The sequence below is a fragment of the Tachyglossus aculeatus genome, chromosome 17 (assembly GCF_015852505.1).
Source record: "Tachyglossus aculeatus isolate mTacAcu1 chromosome 17, mTacAcu1.pri, whole genome shotgun sequence".
Lineage (NCBI taxonomy): Eukaryota > Metazoa > Chordata > Mammalia > Monotremata > Tachyglossidae > Tachyglossus > Tachyglossus aculeatus.
This window is the reverse complement of record NC_052082.1, coordinates 42,932,196-42,960,137: the sequence shown is the minus strand read 5'-3', so window position 1 is coordinate 42,960,137 and position 27,942 is coordinate 42,932,196. Positions and strand designations below refer to the sequence as shown.

The 27,942-nt window shown below is 41.7% G+C and overlaps 1 protein-coding gene across 1 annotated transcript in view; it reads left to right on the top strand.

Moving 5' to 3' along the window:
* AATF (apoptosis antagonizing transcription factor) overlaps window positions 1–27,942 on the top strand; it is a 108,039-nt gene that overhangs the window by 43,526 nt on the left and 36,571 nt on the right. The window contains exons 8-11 of the mRNA XM_038759741.1: window positions 164–247; window positions 17,837–17,904; window positions 19,490–19,570; window positions 27,058–27,129. Coding sequence (XP_038615669.1) covers window positions 164–247; window positions 17,837–17,904; window positions 19,490–19,570; window positions 27,058–27,129 — 305 coding nt within the window. The remainder of the gene's footprint in view (window positions 1–163; window positions 248–17,836; window positions 17,905–19,489; window positions 19,571–27,057; window positions 27,130–27,942) is intronic.

The following is a 27,942-nucleotide window of genomic DNA, read 5'->3' as shown; positions in this document are numbered from 1 at the left end:
ATCAAGTATTGTAAAATGAGGAACAACATTAACGTGGAGAACTGCCTTAATCTAAAACTTGAGAGAAGCATTTCAGAGGAGATACTAATAAAAATGTGATAATCACCTTGCCTTGGTAAAGCCCCTGTTCAATGCTTGTCTCTCTCTATCTTTGCTGATATAGGAGATTTTGCCTCAGGCTCCAGCCAACGCTCACTTGAAGGACCTGGATGAAGAGATCTTTGATGATGATGACTTTTACCACCAGGTAGGCCCTAAGAATCTTTTCTGAGGTGCAGAGAAGGTCTGGTATTTTTAAACTGCCCTGTGGGTTCTCTGGAGCAGGAGAGGCAGCTTTGACAGATGCCTATTCGATGGAGAGTTAGATCTCACTAATTCTGCTCTCGACTTGCTGTGTAATTTTGGGTAAATCCCTTCCTCGTACTGCTTTAGATTCTCCCTTTGGAAAACTGGGATTATTATAGTACCTCACTGGGGGCTGCTGAAGGTGAGTGGAATCTAGTTTGTAAATTGCTTTCAGCTTTTATGAGGTGGTGTGTTCTTTGCTAAAGACTCCTTGATAATGACTCCTTGTTAGTTTGATTTTAAGTGCGTTCACTGTTGAAGAGAGGCCTGAAGCACAGAATTAGAATTGTAACTCCTCCTTAGGCGTGATCTTGTCTAAAGGGAAAATGTAGGGATGTAAGAGGGGAAAATAAGAGGACTTACAACTTTGTAGAGTCCATGTCCAAGATGATTTTATTTGAATCAAAAGTTAGGGATAAGAGTAGGTAAATCCCAAACCGTGGGAAGGATATGAGGAAGGGGGGCCATTACACTTTTCCTTCAAGTATTTTGGGGGAGGCTTCATCTGACATGGAATATTGGACTGGATGGACCATTTGATCCAATGAGATTCCTTAAAGTCTCTGTTTACATTATCTCTCTTTTGGTATATTTTTCTTGCCCAAGGATTAGTTGTTAATTCTGACCTAACTCATCTAAGGGTTTAGAGATTAAATAATAAAACACATCTATAGCAATTCATTAATTCATTCAGTTATATTCATTCATTCATTCAATCGTATTTATTGAGTGCTTACTGTGTGCAGAACATTGTACTAAGCACTTGGGAAGTACAAGTTGGCAACATATAGAGATGGTCCCTACCCAACAGCGGGCTCACAGTCAAGAATTTATTGAGCAAGTACTGTGTGCAAAACACTATACTGAGCACATGCCCTGCCTACAGTGAGCTTACAGTCCAGAGGGGGGTATGAATGTAGTCTTTTTTTATTTTTAGTGTTCCCTCTAAGTCACTGACTCACTGAAATTGTTGTCTAGTCTGTTTTATGTGGTTCTGGAGTATTGATGAGCCTATTGAGTTTAATAAGCAAATAAATGTTCTGATTCGTCTGGAGGAGCCAACTTAGAATTTTACTGTACTTTATAAAGCGCATTTTAAATACTTACCATGTGCTAACCATGGGATAAATAGAAGATAATCAGATCAGGAACAGTCTGTTTTGTATGGGGTTCATAATTGAAGAGATGAGGAAATGGTCCAGGGCACAAGTAGGCCAGTGCCAGGAGCGGGACTAGAACCCAAGTCTCTCAACTCCTAGCCTCTTGCCTTTTCCACTAAGCCATGCTGTCCTTCGGCTGTTTTTCTGATCCCCTAAGTGCTGTATCTTTCCTAATGAGAGAAAGAGCATTGCTAAGTGAAATGAGCATAGGCCTAAGTGTCAAGAGGACCTGGGTTCTAATTCCGGCCCTACTACACACCTGCTGTGTGACCTTGGGCAAGTCCCCAGACTTCTCTGTACCATAATTTCCTCACCTATAAAATGAGGATTAAATAGCTGTTCTTCCTCCTGTTTAAACTGTGAGCCCCATGTGGGACCTGATTATCTTGCATCTATCCCAGTGTTTCTTGCGGTGCTTGGCATATAGTAAGTGCTTAACAAATATTATTAGCAGTAATAATAATTAACTTGAGGATCAAGGATGTTATTCATTATCTTAGCCCTTTCCATTAAGTTTATATTTGAGGCTCCTTTTCTTGTTTTTTGGACTCACTTGGAAGATGAAAAGATTGTCATGTCTGCCTATAAAGACTGAAGAAAATGCCCATGAAAGTTCCTGATTGTTTAGAGCCAGAAGAACAGGAGGGATTCTCTTAGCTTTCCCATACATATTCATATCTCTTTATGACTTATTCCATTCATTCATTCATTCAATCGTATTTATTGAGCACTTACTGTGTGCAGAGCACTGTACTAAGCGCTTGGGAAGTACAAGTCGGCAACATATAGAGACGGTCCCTACCCAACAGTGGGCTGTTGCCCTTATTATATTTTCCTATAATTAATTCCCCCACACTGAATTGTAACTGTAGGTGAATCACTATGATTAGATGAGTGGAGAAGGGAGTAGGTGAGAGGGCCTTAGGTGTTTTCAGTCAGAGTTCCTGATTCCCTCCACCACCCCCCTTTTTCCCCTACATTCTCCTGTCACCTGAAAAAGGAATGCTTTTCCATTAAGTGACCATGAGAGAACCCGATCTGGATCTGGAATATTAATGCTGGGATAATTGGGTGAGATCATGAGAGAGAATTGAAAATGTTCCAGTCCCGATTAATTCAAGTGTGTATTGTTAGATGGAAAGTGCATTATCAATTAAGTAGGCTTAATAAAACAAGCCGAAATTACTGGGGAAGTGTAATTCTTAGGATGATAGAACTTTTTTTTTTTTTTTTGCCAGAAGAGGTAGGTTCAAAGAAAAATAACATTAGTTGGTTGGCCCTTCATTCCAGCTAATAATTTCAACTTCGATAAATTCCGATTTCAGAGTTATGACTAGTCACATCTTAGCTTTTCCCCTTGCTGGTTAATTGGGGTGCCGGGGTTAATCTAAATTAAAACTTAAACTAATAGAGGTCAGTGAGGCAGCTGAAACACCTGAGTAAAACAAATGGGGCTGCCAGTCGCAACTTTATCTTGGCCGTTTCCCAAGAGGGAAGCGGCAGCAAATTGGAGTTGTTTCAGCCTTCTGTAAAAGGTGAATGATGGGTGACACTTGTTAATGTACAGCATCTCCGGAAGCGTTCCAGATTGCGGTGCTGTAGTACCAACTGCTGCCGTCCGGGCCTAGTCAGTAGGAACAGGACCAGTTGCCAACATCTGGCGGCACAGCAAGGAATGGGTGCAAGTCTCAAAACCCCGCAGACTCTAAATATGGTGTTTAGAACTGTGCAGGCTTTAATCACTTACCACTCTTTGGCAGCAAGCTACGACAGCTTATCCTAGCCTCGTACATCACACACCGACATCTGCTGAGCCGCCAGGCAGCTGCACATTCATTTTCCTTTCTTGCCTTTTCTCTCTCTCCCTCCTCCTCCTCTCCTCTCCATTCCCCTTCCCCCACCACCCTTCAGCTTTCCCCTCCCTCCCCAATATGCTTCTTGGGAGAGATGATCTGTAAAGATTACTGCTTCATTGTGTGCAGGTAATTGTGGGGATGCCAGGCTCTTGAGAGACACAACATAGCACCTGTTCTGCTGACCTGGTTAATTTCTGCTGTTGAGTGGGATTTGCCAGAGATTGGAGCTGAAGCCAATTCAATGATAAGGCTGAAGAAAATGGCTGTATGTTTTCTGTCACCTCCCAATTAAATTGGTTTCATAAAGTGCTTTCCTTTATTTGTCAGGGTGGTAAGCCAGAGCTAAGTGTTGCATTCAAAAGTGGGACAGTGTATTACAATGGACCCGCGAGTTTTCATTTGTGTTTTTTGTGGGGCTGTAACGAAGAGCTTTGCTGGTGTGTGTACCAAACAATCCACTCCGTTTTGACTGAACTTAAAGCAAAAATCTTGGAACCCGTGTGTTTTATAAGCGAGAGAGATTATAGCAACAGTGAATCTTAATGTGTCACTGCAAGGATCTAAAGACCGGCTCATTAATTCAGTTGCCGGGAGTCTGTGCAAATGCCCGTACAGCTGAGAGCAAAACCCCATCAGACATCTACTCCCTTTCGGTGAGGTTCAGCAATTGCAGGTTTTAAAATTGTTTTTGTTGTCAGATTCAGAGATGTATTTTTGAAATTGTTTCCCTTGGCTTTCGAAATATCACCTTTTTTAAGTTTTGCTTTGCCTGATCTGCATTTTCTGAGATATTTTTTTAAAAATGGTACTTAGCAAGCATTTATTAAGTGCCAAGCATTATACTAAACACTGGGATAGAGGATAATCAGGTCAGACACATTCCCTGTCCCACATGGCCCTCACAGTCAAAGTAGATGTGGCGGAATGGTTTATTAGAGCAATACATTTCCTCCCTGGATAGGTAATGTTGTATAAGAGTGTTAATTAAGCATCTTAATTAACAAGTTAGCGTTCAAGTTTTAATAACTTGTTGGACGGAAACCAGAATTACCATGGGCCTGAAGTTCACTCCGTTGAAGGTTTTCATTGAAGAAATTATCTCTTAAAAAGGAAAGTGGGCGTGGTTTTATTCTCAAATGGAAATACTCTAATGTGGACATATCCTGACTCCTGAAGCGACAGCTTCCCCTGGAGCAAATAGTCCTCTTTGACGGCAGTTGGGTAGGCCTACAAGCAGTCAGTGGTCCTGCTTCCTGTAGGCTGTGACCTTACTTTTTAAAATGAACTTCCTTCACCTATAGAAAATCCCTCATCTCATATGTATCGCCATCTCTGAAATGCTCTTACTGACTTCCCTTTGATAAAATGTGATTTCTCACAAGGCACTCTGGGCATTCTAGTAATACAGAAGTGGCTGCTTTAATTCTTTCTCTTTAGGGCCATTGCACAGTCTTTAAACTTGTTTGTTGCCAGCTCATATTGTTCCAAAAAAACTAATTGAACCGAGGTTGCGACAAATCAATAGTTGGATTTCTGGGGGCTCATTAGGATTTTTCACATTGCTCCTGGCTCTGTTTAGTTTTGATCCGACTGCTTCCGTCACCCTGAATGTAATGGGGGCAAGTCTTTAGAACAGCGTCAAGGGGTTTCCTCTTCAGAACTCCAGTTTGACCGGCATTGTTTTCTCCTCTGGATTCCTGACCATGACCTGTCTGAAATGGTCCTGGTGGCTTACAGGGTTCTTGTCTTTCAGCCATTTGATAATGCCATAAACAAGTAATTACCAATCCAGTGAACTATTAAAAGTCGATAATCTTGAGGAATAGAGACGAGGCAAGCTTTCTGACAGGTTGGTTTACCTTAATTAAATTGGTAAGTGATTAATTTGGACAGTTGATCTGGTGGCTTTAATTGGATGCATTTAGATTTTAGCGAATAAGAGATATCTCAAACCATTCTTAAGGTTAATGGCAATACGATATTCTTCCAGTTGGTGTGTAGCTTTCCAATGGTTCAGTTGATGGTTAATGGCACATTTTAGAGTTTGATTTGAATTCTCTTCTCATAATGAGCTGTTGGAAAACTGAACCGATTTTCATTAAGAGCAGCACTTCATTTTTAATCTTATTTTAAAATAATGCTGCCATTTAGAGTCTGTTTTGTTTTCCCAGAAAGTCTCATGAAGCCTTTAAATAAAAAAAGGGGCCTGGGCAAACATCCTTGAGTGTTTGAGTTTGTGTTTGCAAAGCATCAAATTTCTCTCTCCAGATAGTGAGAGAAGGGTATCAAAAACAAGACCAATGTATGTTTAGTCATCTTTTGACTAGTGACAAATATTGGATCAAGCGTGCACTTATTTTTATATTTTGTCACCGTAGAAAAGGATCTTGTGAACATACTTCAATACGCAAGCTCCTTGTGGGCAGGGAACATGTTTACCAATGCTCTTGTACTCTCCCAAGTGCTTAGTACAGTACTCTTCTTAGTAAATGCTCAGTAAATACCACTGATTGACATCCAGCTCTTTAGGTCTGTCAAATTTCAGGTCCACCCAGAACATCAATATTGGCATTTGATCAATAGCTCATCCTTAGTGTAATGTGGTGTGCACAGGGTAGAATGCCTAGAGCTATGCTGTAAATTCAAGGCCTGGAAACTTTTATCAGATTGAAGCTGGGGAAGAGGGGGATGGTACCCATGGCTCGTCCCTCATTTCTCCCAATTTGTTTGCTTTAAGAACCAACTGAGCCTGATTCGAGACAAATTCAGAGCAGTTCCCAGAACAATATGATGACTTCATGGGACAGAACACAAAAGTGTGGGAATGTAGTTTTGGAGGAAATTTTTTTCAGCACAAGTGGTGCGCATGACTGCTAAACAAGGGTGAGAAGCAGCATGGCTTAGTGGGAAGAGCACTGGCTTGGGAGTCAGAGGTCATGGGTTCTAATCCTGGCCCCACCACTTGTTAGCTGTGTGAGTTTGGGCAAGACATTTAACTTCCCTGTGCCTCAGTTACCTCATCTGTAAAATGGGGATTAAGACTGCGAGCCCCACGTGGGACAACCTGATTACCTTGTATCTACCCCAGCGCTTAGAACAGTTCTTGGCACATAGCGCTTAACAAATACCATCATTATTACTTCACTTCTCTGTACCTCAGTTACCTCATCTGTAAAATGGGGATTAATACTGTGAGCGCCATGTGGGGCGTGAACTGTGTCCAACCCTGAATAGCTTGTACCTACCCCAGGGCTTAGTACAGTGCCTGGAACATAGTAAACATTTAACAAATACCACTAAAAAATAGTGTGATCAATCACCCCTTTAAAAACGTGTGTTTTAAATCAGTGAAATGTAGGTGAAAGGGCATGCACTCTCCTATCGATCTCTGTGGAATTATTGAGCTCTTAATGGAGTGTAGAGCACTGTACTAAGCACTTGGGAGAGTACAGTACAACAGAGTTGTTAGACATCTTCCCTGCGTACAAGGAGTTTATAGTCAAGAGGGAGAAAGCCGTTAATATAAATAAGCTATGGATAAATACATTAAGTGCCCTGGGGTGGGGTGTTCATTTGGATTTTCACCACTCAAGCACTAGTCGCCCCACCCTCAGCCCCACAGCACTTACCTACTTATCCTTAGATGCTGCCATTTCCCCTATCTATAATTTATTTTAATGTCTGTCTTCCCCTGTAGACTGTAAGCTTCTTATGGGCGGGGATGTATCTAACTGTAGGCAGGGAAGATGTCTAACAACTCTGTTGTACTGTACTCTCCCAAGTGCATAGTTCATAAAGTGTTCTGCACACAGTAAATGCTCAATAAATACCACCAATTGACTGAATGGAAGAGTGGTTTGGAATAACTTTGAAAAAGTTCCCTAAGAACACTTCAGCATTTTATGAGCAGCATGGAACGTTTTTTAGTTATTAAAATTGTAACGTCCCCTTGCCCACAGTCTGCCACTGGCCTGGAACACTCTCCCTTTTCGGATATGACAGACAGTTATCTCCCCACCTTCAAGGCCTTATTGAGGGCTCATCTCCAAGTGACGACTAAGCCCTCATTTCCTCCTTTCCCACTTCCTTCTCCGTCACCCTGACTTGCTGTCTATTCACCACCCCCAGCCCCACAGCACTTATGTCCATATCCATAATTCATGTATTTAGATTAATGTCAGTGTCCCCTTCTAGACTGCAAGCTCATTGTGTGCAGGGAATGTGTCTGTTTATTGTTGTGTTGTACTCTCCCAAGCGCTTAGTACAGTGCCCTGCACACAATGACTGCTCAACAAACAAGACTGAAACTAGAGGGAAATGCTACTTAATGTAGAACTCTGATAGTTATCAGTTCAAAGTTCAGTAACAATATGAGAGGAGAGCTATCTCCCAAGGATTTGTAGGGATCACTATCCTAGTTGGTGAAGGATGACTATCCAATCAATCAGTGATATTCATTGAGTGCTTACTGTGTGCAGAGCACTGTTCTAAGTGATTGGGAGAGTACAGTAAAAATTAGCAGACATGTTTCCTGCTCATAATGAGCTTATGGTGTAGAGATGAGCTTACAGTCTAAAGACCAGAATGCTAGGTCTGTTCTTTCCCTCTTGTTTATGGGTGTCATCATCACTGGCATTTATTGAGGGCTTACTATGTGCAGAGCACTGTACTAAGCGCTTGGGAGAGTACAGTGCAACAGAGTTGGTAGACAGGTTCCCGGCCCACAACGAGCTTAATAATAAAGGAGTGCTTCGGTTCCGTTCACTGGCTGCATTTCTGTGTGAACTTGGCTATAAGCAACAGCTGTAAACTATATAATCTCACAAGGCTGCAGTGTGTACTTTTAAATTTAATGGTTATCTCTAAGGATAAAGTGTTTCCACTGATGTTATGAAGAATAGAGTGGAAAAAGTCATGGGGAAAGAAAAATAGGATCCCTGAAAACAGCTGTTTTCTGACACTCCCTCAAATTGGTGGCCAGATTGAGGTGATTAGAGGGTGGGTCATGCCTTTCTGAATCCTTAAAATGAAAGTTGCAGCTTTCTATTATCAGTACTGATCAGCCATTAATAGTAAAACCTTCTGACTCTAAAGCCTTCATAATAACATTCAGAGCATCTCAGTCACAGTTGACTGTCCTTTAAGAGGGAAATCCCAATAGGTTCTGTAAGAGGTGGCTGTTGCAGTTTTCCAAGTGCTTAGTACAGTGCTCTGCACACAGTATGCGCTCAATAAATACCTTTGGTTGTTTGGTCAAACCAATTCTCTGGCAGGGTTATTTATCCTCTTGGTCTCACTGTAGGACCCATGGAGACTATTGTCATTCCCCCGGTGAGGAATCGTAGAGCTGCCCTTCAGTTTGAAGATGCCAACAGGAGACTGTGTGTTTTGGGGACTTGATGAGAAATAGTAGCCAGCTGAACCATCAGAGAGACCTCTGTGCAAGTTCCTTGTAGAAACCTGTTTTGTGTGCTTGTTCCAGAGATGATAAAGGGAAGAAATAGAGGGCTAAAAGAGAAGTGACTTTTAGGGTTAGAATTGCTTAACTCTTACTCTGTTATCACGTGAGAGGGTTTAATGCTGATGGTGATTTAAGGGTTTAAGGCTGATAGTGATTTACTTACACTTCCAAGTTAATCATTAGACATTGGGAGACACTATATATCACTCCCGATAGAATATATAGTATCTCATGAAAAAGTTTTCTGTTTTGACTAATAAATTTTAGTCTCGTTCACCAAGTTTGGTGAACTACAGCTTTGGAAGGATTTTAGACCTTATGCTGAGAATACAGTGTTACTTTATTCCATAAATGAATTTATCATTCATTTTTGAATCCCAAGCCAAAGCTAGTTCAGGAGTATAGGTGGAGTGTAACATGGTGAACCAGAGAGCGGAAAAAAACCAATCAACTCTTTAAAGACCAGAGTCACCGAGGCAGGGCTACTCTGACTTTTTTAAGTGGTAGCCTCTGGCTACACATCCTCTTTCATTTTAGTAACCAGTGCGAGAGTTGATTTATAACTCCGGTACTAAGAATCGCCCTATTTAGATATAATGAGATGTTTCATGATTTTATTTGCATAACCTGCCTTCCACCTCTGCCTGTTATTATTTCTCTTTCCTTTAATATTATATTTGCTTCTTTACCAGTTGTCCTCCATTTCATCCCAGGAGGTCTGATAACCTTCATTGATGTCTAATAACACCACTTTATTCTTTTCCACAGTTTTCACCATTGATTTCAGTTGTTAATAAATTTGACCATTGGTTTTGGAGAAGGATGAGTGGAGACATGAAGCTTGGAAATGACTGGGTTAAGGGCACAATTTTTTTTATTTTTTTAAAAGGTTAGTACCAGGGTTCTCACAGACCAATCCCTCTGACTTGGGAGCGCTGTCACTGCTGCCCATGGCCAGATATGATCTGACATCTGTCCCGAGTCCACCAAATATCAGACTTGGTAACACATGACTCCCGACAAGTGACAAAACCCTCAGGGCACGATCAGTCAATCACAGGTTTTTATTGAGTACCTACTGAGTGTTAGGCACTATTGTTAGCACTTGGGAGAGTGCAGCAGTAGCCAGACACACACACACACACACACACACACACACACACACACACACACACACACTCTCTCTCTCTCCCTCTCTCTCTCTCTCTCTCTCTCTCACTCTCTGTGTTTCCAGGGGCTCATTTAAAGGGGAGAAGGGGAAATGTGGGTGGTTTTTAAAGGCAAAACGACTGCACTGACAAGGTCATCATGCCCTTTAACAACCCCCCCCCCCCCCCCCAATCGCCCTCGCTGTCACCACTGACAGACTGGGTTTATTTACTCTGACTCGTGGTGAGGAAAGTTTGTACTCCCTATTCTAGCCGTCTTAAATTCTGGTCAGTCTGGGTGTCGTTGCCCAAGAGGTGTTAACTCCCTGTAAATCTGCCCCCCCCAGTTTTGATGGAACAAAGAACTGTAAGAGAGTAGTTCTAGATTTGTGATTGTGAGGTCTGAGAAAGCTCAGATGCAAAGATCCAGCAATACTGGAGGCATATTGAATTTTCTTCCCCCGCTTCATCCACTGACAATGGGCCACTCGGCAAAGCGGGCAAGTTCCTGCAAAGCCTAATTTTCTTTCCAAAGCCAATTCACTAGCTGATGAGCTTTCCCCCACTGAAGCCCTTCTGACCTGTTTCCACTGAGGAATCGTTGGTGCTGAATTATTAAAGCCCCGGTCCTTGGGTAGTCCGTTACCTCACCAAGATGTGCTAATTGCTTTCTCTACCTTACCCTCCTTCCATTGTAAGATCTTAGGATAGGTAGTGACAAGACTCCACTGAGTTTCGTCTATACCAGGGGTGCTTTAGCATCTCCTGGAGTCAAGTCGTTTCAGGTGTTCTTTAGTATGTAAATTTGTTGTGGAATTTGTGTGTCCAGGCTATAAGATAGAATAGAAGAGTAATATTGAGAAAATTGTTGGGTACAGAAGATTTTTGCATGTGACTAATAAATAACCTCAGTTTTGTCAGGACACTTGTTTTCACCATGCTTTTTGGCTAGAATGTTGTTAGGGAATTAGGGAATGTTTGCCAGTTTGGGGTCAGTTGGCCGTTGTCTTGGGAGAACTGATTTGTGTGTAACCCTGAGTTCGGAACAGGTGAAGGCTATTGTGTGGGTTTTTCTTAATGTAAGCGCATAGTGTAGTGGATCGACCATGGGCCTGGAAATCAGAAGGTCATGGGTTCTAATCCTGGTTCTGCCACTTGCCTGCTGTGTGACCCAAGGCAAATTGCTTCTTTTTTTCTGTGCCTCAGTCACCTCATCTGTAAAATGGGGATTAAGATTGCGAGCCCCACATTGGACAGGGACTCTGTCCAATTCGCTGTGCTTGTAGCCTCCCCAGCACGTCACACAATGCCTAGCCCATAGTAAGCACTTAAATACCAACATCATCACGTGGGACTTTGCAAGAGAGCAGCCCCCATGATATGCAAGAACTGGTTATAAGCTTGAAATACCAAGTAAATACAGAGCAAAAGATCTTTTTCAGAAGTACAGGTAAACTGCAACTTCGGCAGCCCATTCGGTATGGCCAGCAAAATCCCCAGGAAAATCAATCCATCCGTTAGTGGTATTTATTTAGTACTTATTTTGTGAAGAGCACTGTACTAAGTGCATGGGAAAGTATAGTAGAATAGTGTTGGTAGATATGTCTGCCTGCAAGAAGCTTACAAGACTTGATACCCGGGGATGGAAGTAAGGTGCTGAAACAGGGCACTGGTTAAAAAAATAAAATGAAAGGTGTGTTGAATTACCCATTCTGGTTATAATTGTTTTGAAGCAAATGATCCCCCTGCATTAAACAGAGCTGCCTGGACCAGGGACTACATCGTAGCAGGCAGCGGACAGCAGAGAACTTGCAGTTTAAATGGAATGGGACTCCGGGCAGGGCATGCGGGAGGAGGAGGAGGAAGGAGGGGAGGAAGGTAAGCCAGCCCATAGCCCTGCTTCTGTTCTCTACAGGCAGGATGTAGCTGGGCCCAGGATCTGTGGGACTTCTGGCATTCTCTCTGCTTCAGGACGAGTCAGAGTCTCACTATCACCACCACAGTTTCAAGTGCCTTACCCCTCCATATCCCTCTTGGTCTGTGTAGTGCCCGTCTTTTTTTCAATGGTCGTTCTTAAGCGCTTACTATGTGCCAGGCATTGTACTAAGCGCTGGAGTAATAATAATAATAATTATGGTATTTGTTAAGCCCTTATTATGTGCCAGGCACCGTTCTAAGCGCTGGTGTGGATACAAGCAAATCAGGTTGGATGCAGTCCCTGTCCCACGAGGAGGTCACAGTCTCCACCCCCATTTTCCAGATGAGGTAACTGAGGCCCAGAGAATAATAATAATAATAATAATAATAATAATAATGGTATTTATTAAGCACTTACTTTGTGCAAAGCACTGCCCTAAGCGCTGGGGAGGTAACAAGGTGATTAGGTTGTTCCACAGGGGGCTCACAGTTTTCATCCCCATTTTACAGATAAGGGAACCGAGGCCCAGAGAAGTGAAGTGACTTGTCCAAGGTCACACAGTATTTATTAAGTCCTTATTATGTGCCAGGCACCGTTCTAAGCGCTGGTGTGGATACAAGCAAATCGGGTTGGATGCAGTCCCTGTCCCACGAGGAGGTCACAGTCTCCACCCCCATTTTCCAGATGAGGTAACTGAGGCCCAGAGAATAATAATAATGATAATGGTATTTATTAAGCACTTACTATGTGCAAAGCACTGCCCTAAGCGCTGGGGAGGTAACAAGGTGATCAGGTTGTCCCACAGGGGGCTCACAGTTTTCATCCCCATTTTACAGATGAGGCAACCAAGGCCCAGAGAAGTGAAGTGACTTGTCCACGGTCACACAGTAGGCAAGTGGCGGAGCCGGGATCAGAACCTGTGACCTTTCAACTTCCAGGGCCGTGCCCTAACCACTGTGTCATGCTGTTTAGATACAAGGTGGTCAGGTTGGACTCAGTCCCTGTCCCGCATGGGGCTCACAGATGAGGCCACTGTTCAGGGGCCAGGGATTTAAAGGTGCCTTGGCCTCACCTACTCTTTCGGTATGAGGCCATTTTTACTTTGATCCTTGGTTGTACCACTAGACAGTTTATTCTGGTTTTCTGCTCACGGTCAAGGAAAATGTTATAGAAAAATTAGAACAATACAATAAACTTCCGCGTCAAGTTATCCACTTGGGTTATTATTCATACCTTAGGCTCCTCCCCAACCAGTGCCTGCCTGCCATTTTATCACTCATGAATGCAACAACTCAATTTGGGTATTGTTAATACTACTACTACTAATAATAATTATAATATTTGTTAAGCGCTTACTATGTGTTCTGGGCACTGGGGTAGATATAAGGTTGGACACAGTCCCTGTCCCACAGGGGGCTCAGTCTGAATCCCCATTTTACAGATGGGGCAAGAGACTTGCCCAAGGTCACACAGCAGTCATGTGGCAGAGTCAGGATTAGAACCCATGACGTTTGACTCCCAAGCCTGTGCTCTTTTCAATAGGCCGTGCTGCTTCTCTGGTAACTCTGGTAGAATGTTTGGGGAGCAGGTTATTTCTAAAGGCCAATAATGTGTTCGGGTTATCTCTGGATTTCACACATTCGTATTTCCTCCTTTCCATTAACATAGGTAATTCAAAGTTGATGACATTTCAGTAAATGACAGCATTTCCTTATGTCTGGTTGCATGTTGAAGTTTTCCATTAGGAAGTCTCAGAGGCATGTCAGTTTGTCAGGAAAAAAAAAATCTGACAGCAAACATTCTGTAACCAGTTTAAAGGGCCCTTTACCTGTGAGTTCGTCCTCCAGACTGAGCTTGTTGTGGGCAGGGAATGTTTCTGTTGTATTGTACTCTCCCAAGTGCTTTGTACAGGGCTTTGCACACAGCAAGCGCTCAATAAATATGATTGAATGAATGAAATGCCGGGGGTGGTTGTGGCAGTGAGTATTACAGTGGGCCAGGATGCCAGAAAGAGCTGTTCCCAATAAGATGGAGATAAGAAGAAAGGGAGAGAGAGGCTATCCTGACTTTCTTACCACCCCTTTGATTATAAGTAGCCATCATTTATTTATATTACTGTCTGTCTTCCCCCTTGAGACAGTAAGCTACTGATGGACAGGGAATGTGAGCTCCCAGCTCTGTTCCATTGTATTCTCCCGAGGGCTAAATTACAGTGCTCTGCACATAGTAAACACTCAATAAATTTGATCCATCAAAAACTCCCTGATTTGGGGGCAGTTTCTGATATCCAGTACTACTGCCATGTTAATATAGCAGTAGTAATAGTATTTATTAAACACTTATTGGGTGCAGAGCGCAATACTCAGTGGTGGGAGAGAACACACAGATGGGAATTAGACTTGTTCCTAACCCTCTGGGGCTTCAGAATCTAAGACTGTAGTAATAGATAATATGTTAGATGCAAGGTTATGGCATTGCACTCACTGTATTGTCAGAGACTATAAAAAGAGATCCTACAGAATCCAAAATTCAAAGGAGTTATGAGTTTTAATCTTCATGAAAATATAATGTATAGTTTGAAACAAGATTATTCTTTTAAAATGGATTTCGGGGGCAAAGCAAAATTTTGGCCCAGCACCAAATTTTGTATCTCATAAATTAAAAAAACAGATTAGCCTGTAAATTTTTACTCACTGCTTACTGATTCCAGGGGAAGAGTTTACTTGTAATTTCTGTTTACGTCCCCATTCCTACTCTAGACGAAATGGGATCCATTGAAACATTGAAAGGTGGCAGCTAGTGGTAGCCAGGTGGGTCCAGTAAGACAAATTCCCCAAATAATGAGTGACTAAACAGGAATTGTACTTCCGAAGCACCTAGTACAGTGCTCTGCACACAGCGCTCAATAAATGTGATGGAATGAATGAATGAATGAAATAATATGAGCCACCAGTGTTCCAAGACAAAAAGCCTCATTTTAAAAGGCAGACAAAAATGTGTATTGCAGTCAGTAAAATCTACATGGAGGTCTTTGATTTAAGACATTTTGAATGAAGACACGTAGCACTTACATTTCAAGCCTCCCATACTGTGCATCATCATCATCGATGATATTTATTGAATGCTTAATATGTGCAGAGCACTGTACTAAATGCTTGGGAAAGTACAGTACTATTGAGTTAGCAGACAGGTTAGCCTACTTTAAGGCAGTAGCTCCTGGGGCCTAGGTGTTGAGGCAAGGAGGGACAAATGGGGCCATGGGGAAATAAGGAAACCCTTTAAAGAGCCCTGAGGAAAGTAGAAAGGGAATTGGGGGAAGGTAGGAGAAGTTGGGGGGGCAAGGAGGAGGAATTAGTAGAGTCATCAAGTAGAGGCAAGGGAAGGGAAGGTCGGGCAAATCCATTTTGTTTATAAGAAGCGTTTCCCTATTTTGGAACCTCTCTGACTCAAGATATATACATTCATGTACCTTTATTACTCACCTGTAATTGGTCGAGTAGCCAATTCTGGGTAGTTTTGGTAAAAAATAGCATTTCCAACCTTGGTTCCAGAACCAACCCCTGTAATTTAAAATATTGATCCTGTGAGACAGTTCATTTCCAGCTTACGTTTCGACTTACGAAATCCCTGTTCAGCAGCCGGATGTGTTGTACCGCTCAAGGACTTCCTGTATTAACCCAGTATTTAATAATGATGGTATTTGTTAAGTGCTTATTTGTGTCAAGGGGTGTTCTAAGTGTTAGGGTAGGAACAAGGTATTGTACACAGTCCCTGTCCCCCATGGGGCTCACAGTCTCAACCCCCATTTTACAGATGAGGTAACAGGCCCAGTGAAGTGACTTTCCCAAGGTCACACAGCAGACCGGGGCGGAGCTGGGATTAGAACCGGGGCTCTCTGCCTCCGAGGCCTGTGGTCTATTCACTAGGCCATGCTGCTTTCTGTATTTGAATCTTAGAAACGATTCTAGGTGTGGTACATCCTTTTTTATTGGATGTACTGCCACCTGGGCTGTAGAAACAGCAGTTGGGCTTGCTTACGAGCAAGTGATTCTTGTTATATTGGGGCCACCTACCAGGCATTTACTCCCTAGTGAATCCGACTGCACTCTTGTACCTCAGGTCAAGGGAAGGGAGAAAACCTTATGGCAGCTTTGATCCTTATGCAGCAAGAAGCAGAGTAAGGGCCCTTCATTCCTTCTAAACTCTCCCACCCACCTCACTTTTGACAGAATATTGACTAGAAACCAGAGCCTATTTTTGCTTAGCCTTAAGGGCAGCTGTTTACAGAGTAGCAGTGTTACATAGGTTTACTGTGTCGTATGTCTGTGTAACACTGGATTTGGATCTTGTATTTAGCTGCCAGAAGTGACTGTGATGAAGTAGGAGAGATAAACTGATAGATTGGCTGCCAGAAAGATGTTGGGAATCAATCAGATAAACAGGGCAGAGAAATAGCTTGCTGTTTTCTAGTGATAATAAAGCAGTGGCCTCCAGTCCCTGCATTTTTAAAAGTAATTGCTGGGGTAATAATCGCCAGAATAAGCAAATGAAAAAACATGGGAGGCTTTGTAATTGTGGTTGAGATGCCCTTTTTCATATTGCAAGAAACATATGCCTAGGGAAGGGAGCGTTTTTTTATAAATTTTGTTTTGATTCTTGAAATTTTTTCTTAAACAAAAATAAAGAGCTATTTTGGTAGAAATATAGTCCAGTACTCTTAAATCCATCCAGTGGTTTCAGCTATTTAGCTTGATCAAACTATCCCTATAGCTATGCACGGCATATTTTGTAAAGGTTTTTATAACATTCATGTGTGTGAACAATCAAGTTTTAATGTTACATCTGAACTTCTGGCATATAATCAGCAATATCTAGTTTGTTTTACTGTCTTCCTTGAGGTTTTTCACCTGAAACATTTTTGCCATTTTAATCCCTGCTGCTTCTCACCTGCCTTTGGTAGGGGGCTTTGTAGGACTCTTTTATTTGCAGTTTATCATTACAACTCTTTTTTTATTTCACTCTTTTCCAGATATTCTTTCTCCTCCCTTTTTTTTTTTTTGGCTCCTTAGGCCACAGCTCCTGAATCCACTCAGGATTCATAGATTTTAATGTGAATTCCAAGGTCTGTGTGATTGCTACTGTTTTGGGTCATGTTCGGTATTGTAAAGGGAAGCAGGGGAGTAATTTAGAGTTCCTTTAAAATTAATAATGCAAGGTGAGGTATGGGCTCATGTACACTGTGACTCAGCCTCCTAAGACTTCTTCCCAGAAATCCGACTCTAAATAATTGTCTTATATACAACTCTATCGCCTTATTAATCAAGGTGGTACTGGCTATGGGAGGTTGAAGGAAATGGAGAAGTCTGCATGAGAAATGCTGTTACTGGGTCAGACCAGTGGTTCATGCCACCCAGGATTTTGTGTTTTACGCTAGCAACTTTTAATTATATGTTGTAATGAATTTTGCCTCAGGAAGGCCTTCTTGCTTGCTGGCGGGGTCATAGGTCGTAAGCCAGGCATTCACTTTTGTCCTCTTGGTGAGAGAGTAATGCTTACTTCTCTCGGCCATGCAGCCGTTTCTGCCTGACCTTTTAAAGATTTTCTATTGATATCAATGAGGTGGATGAAACTAATCATAAAACGATGAAGGGAATGCCACACCATACATTGATCTATCTGAAATGAACTGCTGGATAACAATAAGTCTGCTTAATAGGCTTCCTTTTTTTTTTCCCTTTTTGCTGCAGCGAAACCTCCCTTTTAGGAATAATGATTAAAAAAAAGAAGGGGTTAACATGACCAGTCGTACTCTTGTCACAGAATTGTGTCTTATCGATTATAGTTTTAGCACCTTCACTGTGTCATTCAGAATTCCTACTGTGCCTGCTTTAAGTCATTTTGGTCCTTGGAGATGATTAATAAATACATCAATCTCTCTATTCCCCTAGCTTCTGCGAGAACTTATAGAACGGAAGACCAGTTCCTTGGATCCGAATGATCAGGTGGCAATGGGCAGGTAAGGAATCAGTTGTAGCTTCTTATTCACCCACAACTGGCCTGTGAACTTCTGTACCTGTATAACCCATGGCAGAGGTTGACCTGTTAGAATAAACACAGAATGAAAAGAAGAGGCGCAGTTGCAAGAGTAAAAGCATAGCGATCCCAAGAAACCCTGGGGTGCCTTGAACAAAGCTTTGGGCGCTTGGAATAGCAAGAAGAGAGCATTTGTGTTCAACTTTTTTAGTCAACGGAACAAGTGCTTTTTCTAGATTAAATAGTGATCCATTTCTCCTTGCTTTCCAGCCTCCAGTTTGAGGCTTATCTGTTGTCAAAATTCAGCTCGAGAGGATAGGCTCTTGTAAGGAGTTTATCCTTTTTTTCACTCTTCTTTAATATATGGGCTCCACCCCTTTTGTTTAGAGGAAAAAAAGATGTCACCCCAGTTAAAAATGGCAGTGCTACCCGGGTGTCAGGAGAGAATGTAAAGTAAGTCAGGAAAGCTCTTGTGGGCATCTGCTTCATCTCGTAGTTGGAAAATGAAAAGAGCATTTGAGAGTGCTACCTAATGAATAGTGCACATTTAAATAGTCATGAGTCATGATTTGCAAAATCATAAAAGAAATGAAAGCTGAAAAAGCCAGAGTAGAATTTGGGGCAGGATGGTAATTGGGTAAAGCAAAAGATGCAATACAAAATTTGTGTTGATTAAATAATTGAATTGAAATAGAATCTTACCTGAATTCTAGGGCAATGTGTCACATTTTGTATATGTCTGAAATTTTATGGATAACGATTCACTATAAATTTAATATGATGGAGCAAAACTGCATTTAAGTGGTGATTATATTGTACCTCTATCTGACTTTACAATAAAATAGATCATGGCAATTAAGATTATATTAAGATTGCAGTAATTGGATTTTGCTTGTTTTTTTTTTCTGATGTTGAATTTTCATTGTGTAAATCACTAACATGACTGGCTTATTTTTTCACACATTTGTTTCTACTCGCATTTTCTTTATAATTTTCTTAGCCAAGTACTCTCCTATTCAAAAAATTAACACTTAATTGTTTACTCATTTTAAATGACCATAGACTCAAACTTTAAATTTTCTGAAGTTTGTTGCCTTTTTACATGAGGGGTTAGGGTTGCTAATTTAAAAAAAAGAGAGCATAAAGTTTAAAAACAAAACAAAAATGAGTTCTAGCAAATTAGGCTATAGTGGGTCTTAGATTTCAAGCCTCTTCATAATTAACCTAGATGTGAAACCAAATCATTTTGATTTAACAAAATATATTTTTTTAAGGAAAACTATTTAAGATGAAATTTGATGTGTTTTCCTGCTGATATGTGGGTTTAGCTTCTATCACAGCAGCTTGAAGCACAGATACTAAGTGACATTGCTGACCAAATTTGGCAAAATAATTTTCCAACTATTTTTTGCTCTTTTCAGTTGAACAAGTGCTTCTCAAGTGATTGGTCTCTTTGGCCTCAACCTAAGAAGAACTTAGGGTGATTTGGTGATTTCTTGCTGCAGAGTTATCAGTGTGAAGAAACTCCCATTAAAGATGTGGCATAACTTTCATTTTCACCATTCCAGGCAATGGCTGGCTATTCAGAAGTTACGGAGTAAAATTCACAAGAAAGTGGATAGGAAAGCCAGCAAAGGAAGAAAACTCCGGTAAGTTATCTCAAGTAAACCCTGAAATATTGTGTATTTGCTTTTCACCTTTAGTCTACTGTCATTCTGTTTTTCTGTTAGTATTTATTTATTTATTTTGGTAATTCCTCCCTTAAACCAGAGACATAATGATGGGAAAAGTAGCCAAGATAATATCTTCATTCTCTTTGCCATTTACTTGCTATGTGACCTTGAGTAACTTGCTTCATTTCTTTGTGCCTCAATTTCCCAGACTCTAAAGAGGGACTGACAATCCTTGCCCCCATCCTCAAGGGTGGTGTGTGGATGAATGAGATAATGTGTGCAAAGTGCCCTGAGTCCTCAGGGAAAAACACTAGAGGAACACAAAGTAGCAGTGTTATTCTTTGGGTTTTTTTCATCCTGCAGTGTACTGTTTCTATCTGTTAATCGGCAGACTCCTTGAGAGCAGGATTATATTCTTTGGCCCAATTTCATGGGTTGCATGGAGCCACGCATTTACACAGAATAATAAAATGCCATGCCATGCCTGTTTGTGTGGGGAATGTGAGATAGGAGGGAAAATGCAGTTCTTCACCCATAAACAAATTTTTTGGGTGCGGTGGGGAGAAAATAAGAGTTTCTGCCTTTGAGAAGATTCCAGCTCTGCAAGATGCCTAAATGATTCCCTGACTTTGCGGCTTATACAAAAGACCTGAACAAGAAATAGAGTTGCCAGATGCTTCAGATGCTTTAATCCAATTCTTTCAGTGATTTTTGTGGTTTAGACCTTAATTTTATACAATAAAATGAACTACTCCATGCTCAGAAGAGGCCATTTATGATTTATGATTTGGGAAGCAGCATGGTTCAGTGGAAAGAGCCTGGGCTTGGGAGCCAGAGGTCATGGGTTCTAATCCCAGCTCCGTCACTTTTCTTCTGTGTGAAATTGGGCAAGTCACTTCACTTCTCTGGGCCTCAGTTCTCTCATCTGTAAAATGGGGATGAAGACTGTGAATCCCACTTGGGACAACCTGATTACCTTGTATCTACCGCAGTGCTTAGAACAGTGCTTGGCACATAGTAAGTGCTTAACAAATACCAACATTATTATTATTATTATTTGTGTCATTGAGGGACTGTGCAACCAATAGGATTGGAAGGGATTTCTAGATCACACTCGTCCCTTCAGGGAGATTTGCACTTAAAAAATACTCCCCCCAAATAAGAATCTGTCTTGTTTTAAAGATGATTTCCCAGCCTCTTGTAGTAGCCCACTAGAGAAGCAGTGTGGCTCAATGGAAAGAGCCCGGGCTTGGGAGTCAGAGGTCAAGGGTTCTAATCCCAGCTCTGCCACTTGTCAGCTGTGTGACTTTGGGCAAGTCACTTAACTTCTCTGTGCCTCAGTTACTTTATCTGGAAAATGGGGATTAAGACTGTGAGCCCCATGTGGGACAACCTTGTATCCCCCCCAGTGCTTAAAACAGTGCTTGGCACATTGTAAGCGCTTAACAAATTCCATCATTATTATTATTCTTATTCCAGTATTTAATAACCTTGGCCAACAGGAAATTATTCTTTATGCCTAACCTAAATCCCTCAAGCTACAGTTTAAACCTTTCAGTCCTCGTTACCCTCCTTGTGGTTCACCATGGGTGGGGCTCAAAACTGGAACCTGATCAGTGTGCTAAGCATACTGGAAAGACTACCTCCAACTTTCTTCGTTTTTATTTATACTTACCAGAATCAGTCCTGCTTTTGAAAGTACAAAATCTGTTGTATCTCTTGGACCGGATCTTCATGAAAAACCTATCAATGAATTGGATCAATCATTTTCATAAATTCACACCTCTATCTTAAAGTTGTAATTGATATTTAACCTGTCATCCAACTAACCAGAGGGAAATTTGAAACCTGGAGTTGCAGTTTAGCTGAAAGCAATAGGTTGTGTGCGTTAGTGTTGGCAGAATATTTTACCATAAGATTGTGTTCTCGGGTCCTTCTCCTGTTGGACCGAAGATTCCACCCCATCATCCGATCCGTCTTACTGAAAAGCTCTGGGGTCATTAACTGCCCAGGTGTGGGAGTATTCTTGGAATGATTTTGGAAAATCAATCAATCAGTGGTATTTATTGAGCACTAACTGTGTACAGAACACAGTACTAAGTGCTTAGGAGAGTAAAGTACAGCAGAGTTGGTTGACATTCCCTGCCCACAGTAGGCTTTCAGTCTAGAAGGAGCTTATAGTCTGAGGGAGCAGAAATATTGGTTCTGTCCCGTAGGCAATCTAGGATAACTCTATTGCAGAATGTAGCCCAAAATACTTCTTTATTGTGAAGACTTGTCATCCAAAAAAACACTTCCTCTCTCCCACTTCAAAACATCTCCTCCAGGAAGCTTTCCCTGACTGAGCCCTCCTCTCCTCTTCTCCCACTCCCTTCTGTGTCTCCCTGACATGCTCCTTCATTCATCCGCTCTCCCTTCCCCACAGCACATGTGTATATATCTAATTTATTTATATTAATGTCTGTCTCTCCCTCTAGACGGTGAGCTCGTTGTGAGCAGGGAATATATCTGATGTTATATTGTACTCTCCCAAGTGCTTAGTACAGTGCTTTGCACACAGTAAGCGCTCAATAAATACGATTAATGAAAAGAATAACATGTCTTTCGCAGGCATCATCTTTGCCAGTCTTTTGGTGTTTCATACACTCCTAGCTAAAATAGCTATGCTTCCCCTGAGTTACATGAGAATAATAGAATGTACATTGAATTTGTATAGCATTTTTCTCTCCGATGTGTTTTCAAATTAGTAATGTAATTTATCCGTATAATATCTCGATGAGTCGTTCTTTTTCTCATTTTACAAATGATGAAGCTAAGATCCAGAGAGGTGAAACGGTATTAGTTAAGCATTTTCTATGTCCCAGGCACTGTTCTAAGCTCTGGGGGTAGATACAAGGTAATCAGGTTGGACACAGTCCATGTCCCACATGGGGCTCACAGTCCTAGTCCCCATTTTTCAGATGAGGAAATTGAGACACAGAGAAGTGAAGTGACTTGCTCAAGGTCACACAGCAGCTGAGTGGCGGAGCCATGATTAGAACCCAGATCCTTCTGGCTTCCAGGCCCATACTCCTTTTTCATCTCACTCACTTTCAGCGTAGCCACCCACAGCTCTTGGAGGTACCAGGTGCCTCTTTGATCTGGAAGTTAGCAGACAAGTTACGTGCACAGATTGCAAAATGCAGTGAACTGACACCATTTGAAGCCCTTGTGCTGAAATCCTCAGAGCCTAGAGTGTGTACCCCTGGAGGTCTCCTGAACTACCCCTCTTCTCCAGAATCATTACATTTCTTTCCTAAGGCCAGGTAACAGGTAGCCCTGGGATTTAGTGGCAGGCCTCAAGGCAAGGAGTTTAAATAAAAGCCCTAGTCCTAAAAGTGATGTATCAGTAGAAGAGAAGGGACAGACCAGCTGAAAGCAGAACTCTGGTATTCATTCAGTCATATTTATTGAGTGCTTACTGTGTGCAAAGCACTGTACTAAGCACTCAGGTATAGAGTTGAATGAATAGCCAGCCCATTCGCGCTCTCTTTCTCACTGCCAGTCCTGTCTCTTTTCCTTCCTCTCCCTTCTTTCGTTTCCCACCTGGGAGAGGTCCTGAGGAATGAGTTATTTCTCTGTTCTAGAAACTTTTGGGCCTTTCCCCATTAGGTAAGTGCTGGGCTAACCTGCTGGACTATCGCAAAGGGCAACCCCATTTTGTTTTTATGTTTCTTGATTATAACTTGAGTTACCGATACAGTGCCTTTCCGCGGTCGCTCAGAGCTTCTGATGTTGATGATAAAATATTCATAAAGTAATAAGAACTTCGTGTAACTATAAAACAAAGGATGGATTGGGGAATCTCTTCTCAGTGCGGTAGATATTTCAACTTATGAATATGAGCGCTGCTGAGTTTTACATTTCATACGTTAATCTGATTTGGTGGAGTTTCTCTGAGAATGTCAATATCAGTAGTACTTATTGCACTGTAAATGTGAGCCAGGTGCTTGGAGAACCTGTAAAAGAAGTTAACAGGCAACAGTCCCCCCCTCAGAGGATTTACAGTCTTAATGGGTGAAACAATAGATGAGAGAACTTGAGAAACATGAGAGAACAGATACAAGTAATGAATAAATAAATGAGAGCTAACAACAAATCTTGGTGGTGTTAGCCTTTTTCATAAGTTTGGTAAGTAATTGTATTAAACCATTCATTAGAAGCCAAATGGAATATGTCTTCATTTGGTCAGAATAGTTCTTTGGACCGTGATAGATCAAATGCAGTAGCCACAATGTGATAATATACTTCCTGATTAATTATGGTATTTATTAAGCATTTACCATGGGCCAAACACTGTAGTAAGCCCTGGGCAGATAAAAGACAATCAGGTTGGACACAGTAGTCCTTGTCCCGCATTATCAGATGCCATTTCAATAGTGGAGGTCTTTTTAAAAAAATTATTTTAAGAAATTCAAAGCACTTACCCAACAATTCTTCCCCACAAAAGCAGTTTGGGCAGGGAACTAAAAACTAAACTAACAAAAAAACTTCGTGTTTTATAGTTGGGGAGAATGGAGGCACCAGAAACTGAAATCATTTGTCCATGCTTACAGAGTGAATCTTTGGAGCTGGGCACTGAATCTAAGTTATTTTTCTCCCAAAGATGATATCTATTCTGAATCTCTTTGGATACTTTTTGCAGAAGCCTGACATAACTGCGACCCACCAGGTGGTCATACTGTCCAGTGTGATGACTGGCACTTATCTCCACATTGGGAAAATGAGTAAACAAATAAAACAAAAAAACACACACACATTTAAAAGTAACACAAAGTCCATCCTGGACACATCAAAAAATGTGGGGCAGAGGGAAAGGTGACATGAGACCTTGCTTCCATGTCTCTTCCACCTGTGGCCTGGGCTCCCTCCAAGTGCCCAGTAAGACGTTTTGTTTAGGGATGAAGCAGAAATGAAGCCACGTCAAATCCCATAGAGAAAACTCTGAGGCCACGCATGGCCAGGTAGCTAGAGCATGGTCCTGGGAGTCAGAAGGACCTGGGTTCTAATTCTGGCTGTGTGACCTTGGGCAGGTCACTTCACTTCTTTGTGCCTCAGTTCCCTCATCTAAGCCCTATGTCGGACAGGGACTTTGTCCAACCCAATTACCTTATATGTACCTCTGCACTTGGTACATTGCCTGACACATAGGAAGTGCTGGACAAATACCACAATTATTATTATTATCATTATTATTGAGAGAGAAGCAGCGTGTCTCAGTGGAAAGAGCCCGGGCTTGAGAGTCAGAGGTCATGGGTTCTAATCCCGGCTCTGCCACCTGTCAGCTATGTGACTTTAGGCAAGTCACTTCACTTCTCTGTGCTTGTTACCTCATCTGTAAAATGGGGATTATGACAATGAGCCCCACGTGGAACCACCTGATAACCTTGTATACCCCCAGCGCTTAGAACAGTGCTTCACACATAGTAAGCGCTTAACAAATACCATCATTATTACTATTAAGGAAGAAAGAAAGTCCACGTGGTATTGTGTTGTCTTGTTCTAATCAGAGCAGAGGAAAAGGAGTGAGTGTGTTTTGATATAAATGACTCTGGACATAGACATTTCCACCTCTCCGACTAAATTTAAGGGAGTGGATCCCAGGCTAACCCTGAACTCAGAGCAGTCCATTTTAAAATAGCAGCTCCATACCCCCAGGAGCCCCGTGGTTGATTGGCCTCTTAGCCAAGGTCACGGGCAAGCAGACCCTGTGCTATGTCCCCGAAAATATTTAGGAGATTACAACAAATTGTCCAAGTGCCTGCTGCGTAGGCCTCTGAACTTGCAAAGCTGAAGGGTTTACTTGGATTCACGAGGCCATAGAAATTTCCCAGAGACCTGTATAACCAGATCGTCTTACTTCATGTAAGAATACTTGAATAAGCATCAAGAATAAGAATAAGCATCACTACCATGCAAATGCTAAGGCAGCGTGATAGATCTTGAAGTCAGAATTACTGAGCTGTGAACATGGAATTGGGACTCTAGCCCTAATCATACCTTTCAAATATCAGTCTTGATGCTTCTGAGTGTATTTATGTTGCTGTGGTTTGCTTTCTCTGGGTACCATCTCTTTGTCTGATTGCCTTTGTTGGACAGTTGTGCTTTTGTCACTTAGTAATCAGTTTGAGCTTTCGTCCTTTGAGTTTTCACTCTTGAGCTTTCATTTGAAGAAGCAACATGTCTTAGTGGATAGAGCATAGGCCCAGGAGTGAGAAGGACCTGGGTTCTAATCCCCGCTCCACCACGTCTGCTGTTTGTTCTTGGGCAAGTCACTTATCTTCTTTGTACCTCAGTTACCTCATCTCTAAAAGGGGGTAAGAGTATGAGTCCCATGTGGGACAGGCATTATGTGATTAACTTGTATCTACCCCTGTGTTTAGAACAGTGCTTGGCACATGTTGCCGACTTGTACTTCCCAAGCGCTTAGTACAGTGCTCTGCACACAGTAAGCGCTCAATAAATATGATCGAATGAATGAACAATTATTACTATTATTATTCAGGATGAGATGGGAAGGAGAATAAATTAGGTGGTTGGCCCAACATTATGGCAGATCCTATGTGCCTAGTCTTGTCTCTAGTTTGTGTTGTATTTGTGCGGTAGCGTGTGTGCTGTTTGGCCACAATGCCCCATAGAAAACACAGCTTATTTGCATTTAATCCCTTACTTGTAAACACTCCGTCTCTTTTGTAGAGCATATCACACAGAGTTATGTAGCAAGTGACAAAGCTATTGAAATATTGAAGTTTGTGGCCCCAATGTCCTGAAATGGTAGAGAGGTACTTAGGCTTCTTATACAGTCACCCATTTCTGTTAGATATGACCATCTTAAAGGTGAGGGCAAGTGAGGCATGTTAAAAGCGTGCCTCTTGTTAGGAAGAATATGAAATTGGGGTGCCCAAGTGAGGGTTGTATGTAAAGGGGAGAGGTCTTGTTGGTAGAAGTGCAGTAATCACAAATGACATCAGGCAGCATCCATACTGCATAATAGGAGTGATGACTAGTGATAGATTATGTGTTTTACCTCCAGAAGATGGTTAGCTAATGGTGGTGCCTGAAGAGGGATTAAGATTCGACAAGAAGCGGGAAATTGGTAGCCAAATTTCTGTGGTCAGCAATGCTACTCAAGTGTTATTATGAACTCCAGGATACAAGTACATCCACTTTCTTTAGACCGTGCTAAAGACGAAAGTGGTATTATTGGGCTGCTGCCATTTATGGATACACTTGTGAACATCCTTGGAGCATTAAAGAAAAGGAGGAATTATATTTGTGACTGGTATAGACATGTGAATTATTCCATGTTCCACCGGATAGCCAGAAAGTGATAAGTGCTGAAGTCTCCTAGCTCACATAATGTGTTACTTTTTCTATGTTAATAGTTACTAACGTGTTCCCTGTTTGTTTGTGGCTCTATTCAGGTATCATGTCCTTAGTAAGCTGCTGAGCTTCATGGCACCTATTGACCAGACTACAATGAATGATGATGCCAGGTGAGTAATAGATTAATTATGTGTCTCAAATGGCTTCATGACAGCCTGATATTGACCTATTCTACAGACTGTCGCCCTCTCCATTTCGTCTTATCAGGGAACCATTCGTCTTGGGCATCATAGCATGGGTCCCTGAGTTGCATCAATCCATGCAATCCTGCTGAATGCTCATTCCTGTGATTACCTTAAAATCCAACCAGAAATTTCCATAAATCTTGATGCTGGTTATAGGCCTCTTTGCTACCTTTAACCCACTTGTCCATCCCTGCACCTGGACAAGTAGGAAGGTTATTAACTCTGAAATGGTACCTTCACAGGGTGCGTTGGAGCGAATTCTTTGTGGGGAAAAATGTGTGCTTTTTGCACAGTTATGAGAACGCAGTGTTACCTCTTGTTTTGGAAAGCCCCTCCAATTTTCTGAAGGCACTCTGTCTCTGAACAGCTGATGGTACTGATGATGAAATTGCTGTATAAGTGGTTATGTTCATCTTCCATTGTTTCTCACAAATTTGAATTCACTCTCATTTTTCAAAGCTTGTGTTTTAGTCTTCGTATCTGGGTCGGGTTTTCTTCATCTCAGAGTAGTTCTGAAAGTTCATGTCCCACACTGGGCTTTGAATTTGATTTGTCTAGGACTTTAAATGCTAAATGGGAATTTTAGCGTTGGTGGTTTGAAGACGAATCTCAATGCTCTGCCCCCTTCAGAATGCACAGTCTGTGTGTACACTGTTCTTTTATTCATCTCTGATATAGCCTGGCCATTAGACTTTCAAATATATTAAACAGGGCATCTTAAGTTCTCTTTCTAGGATG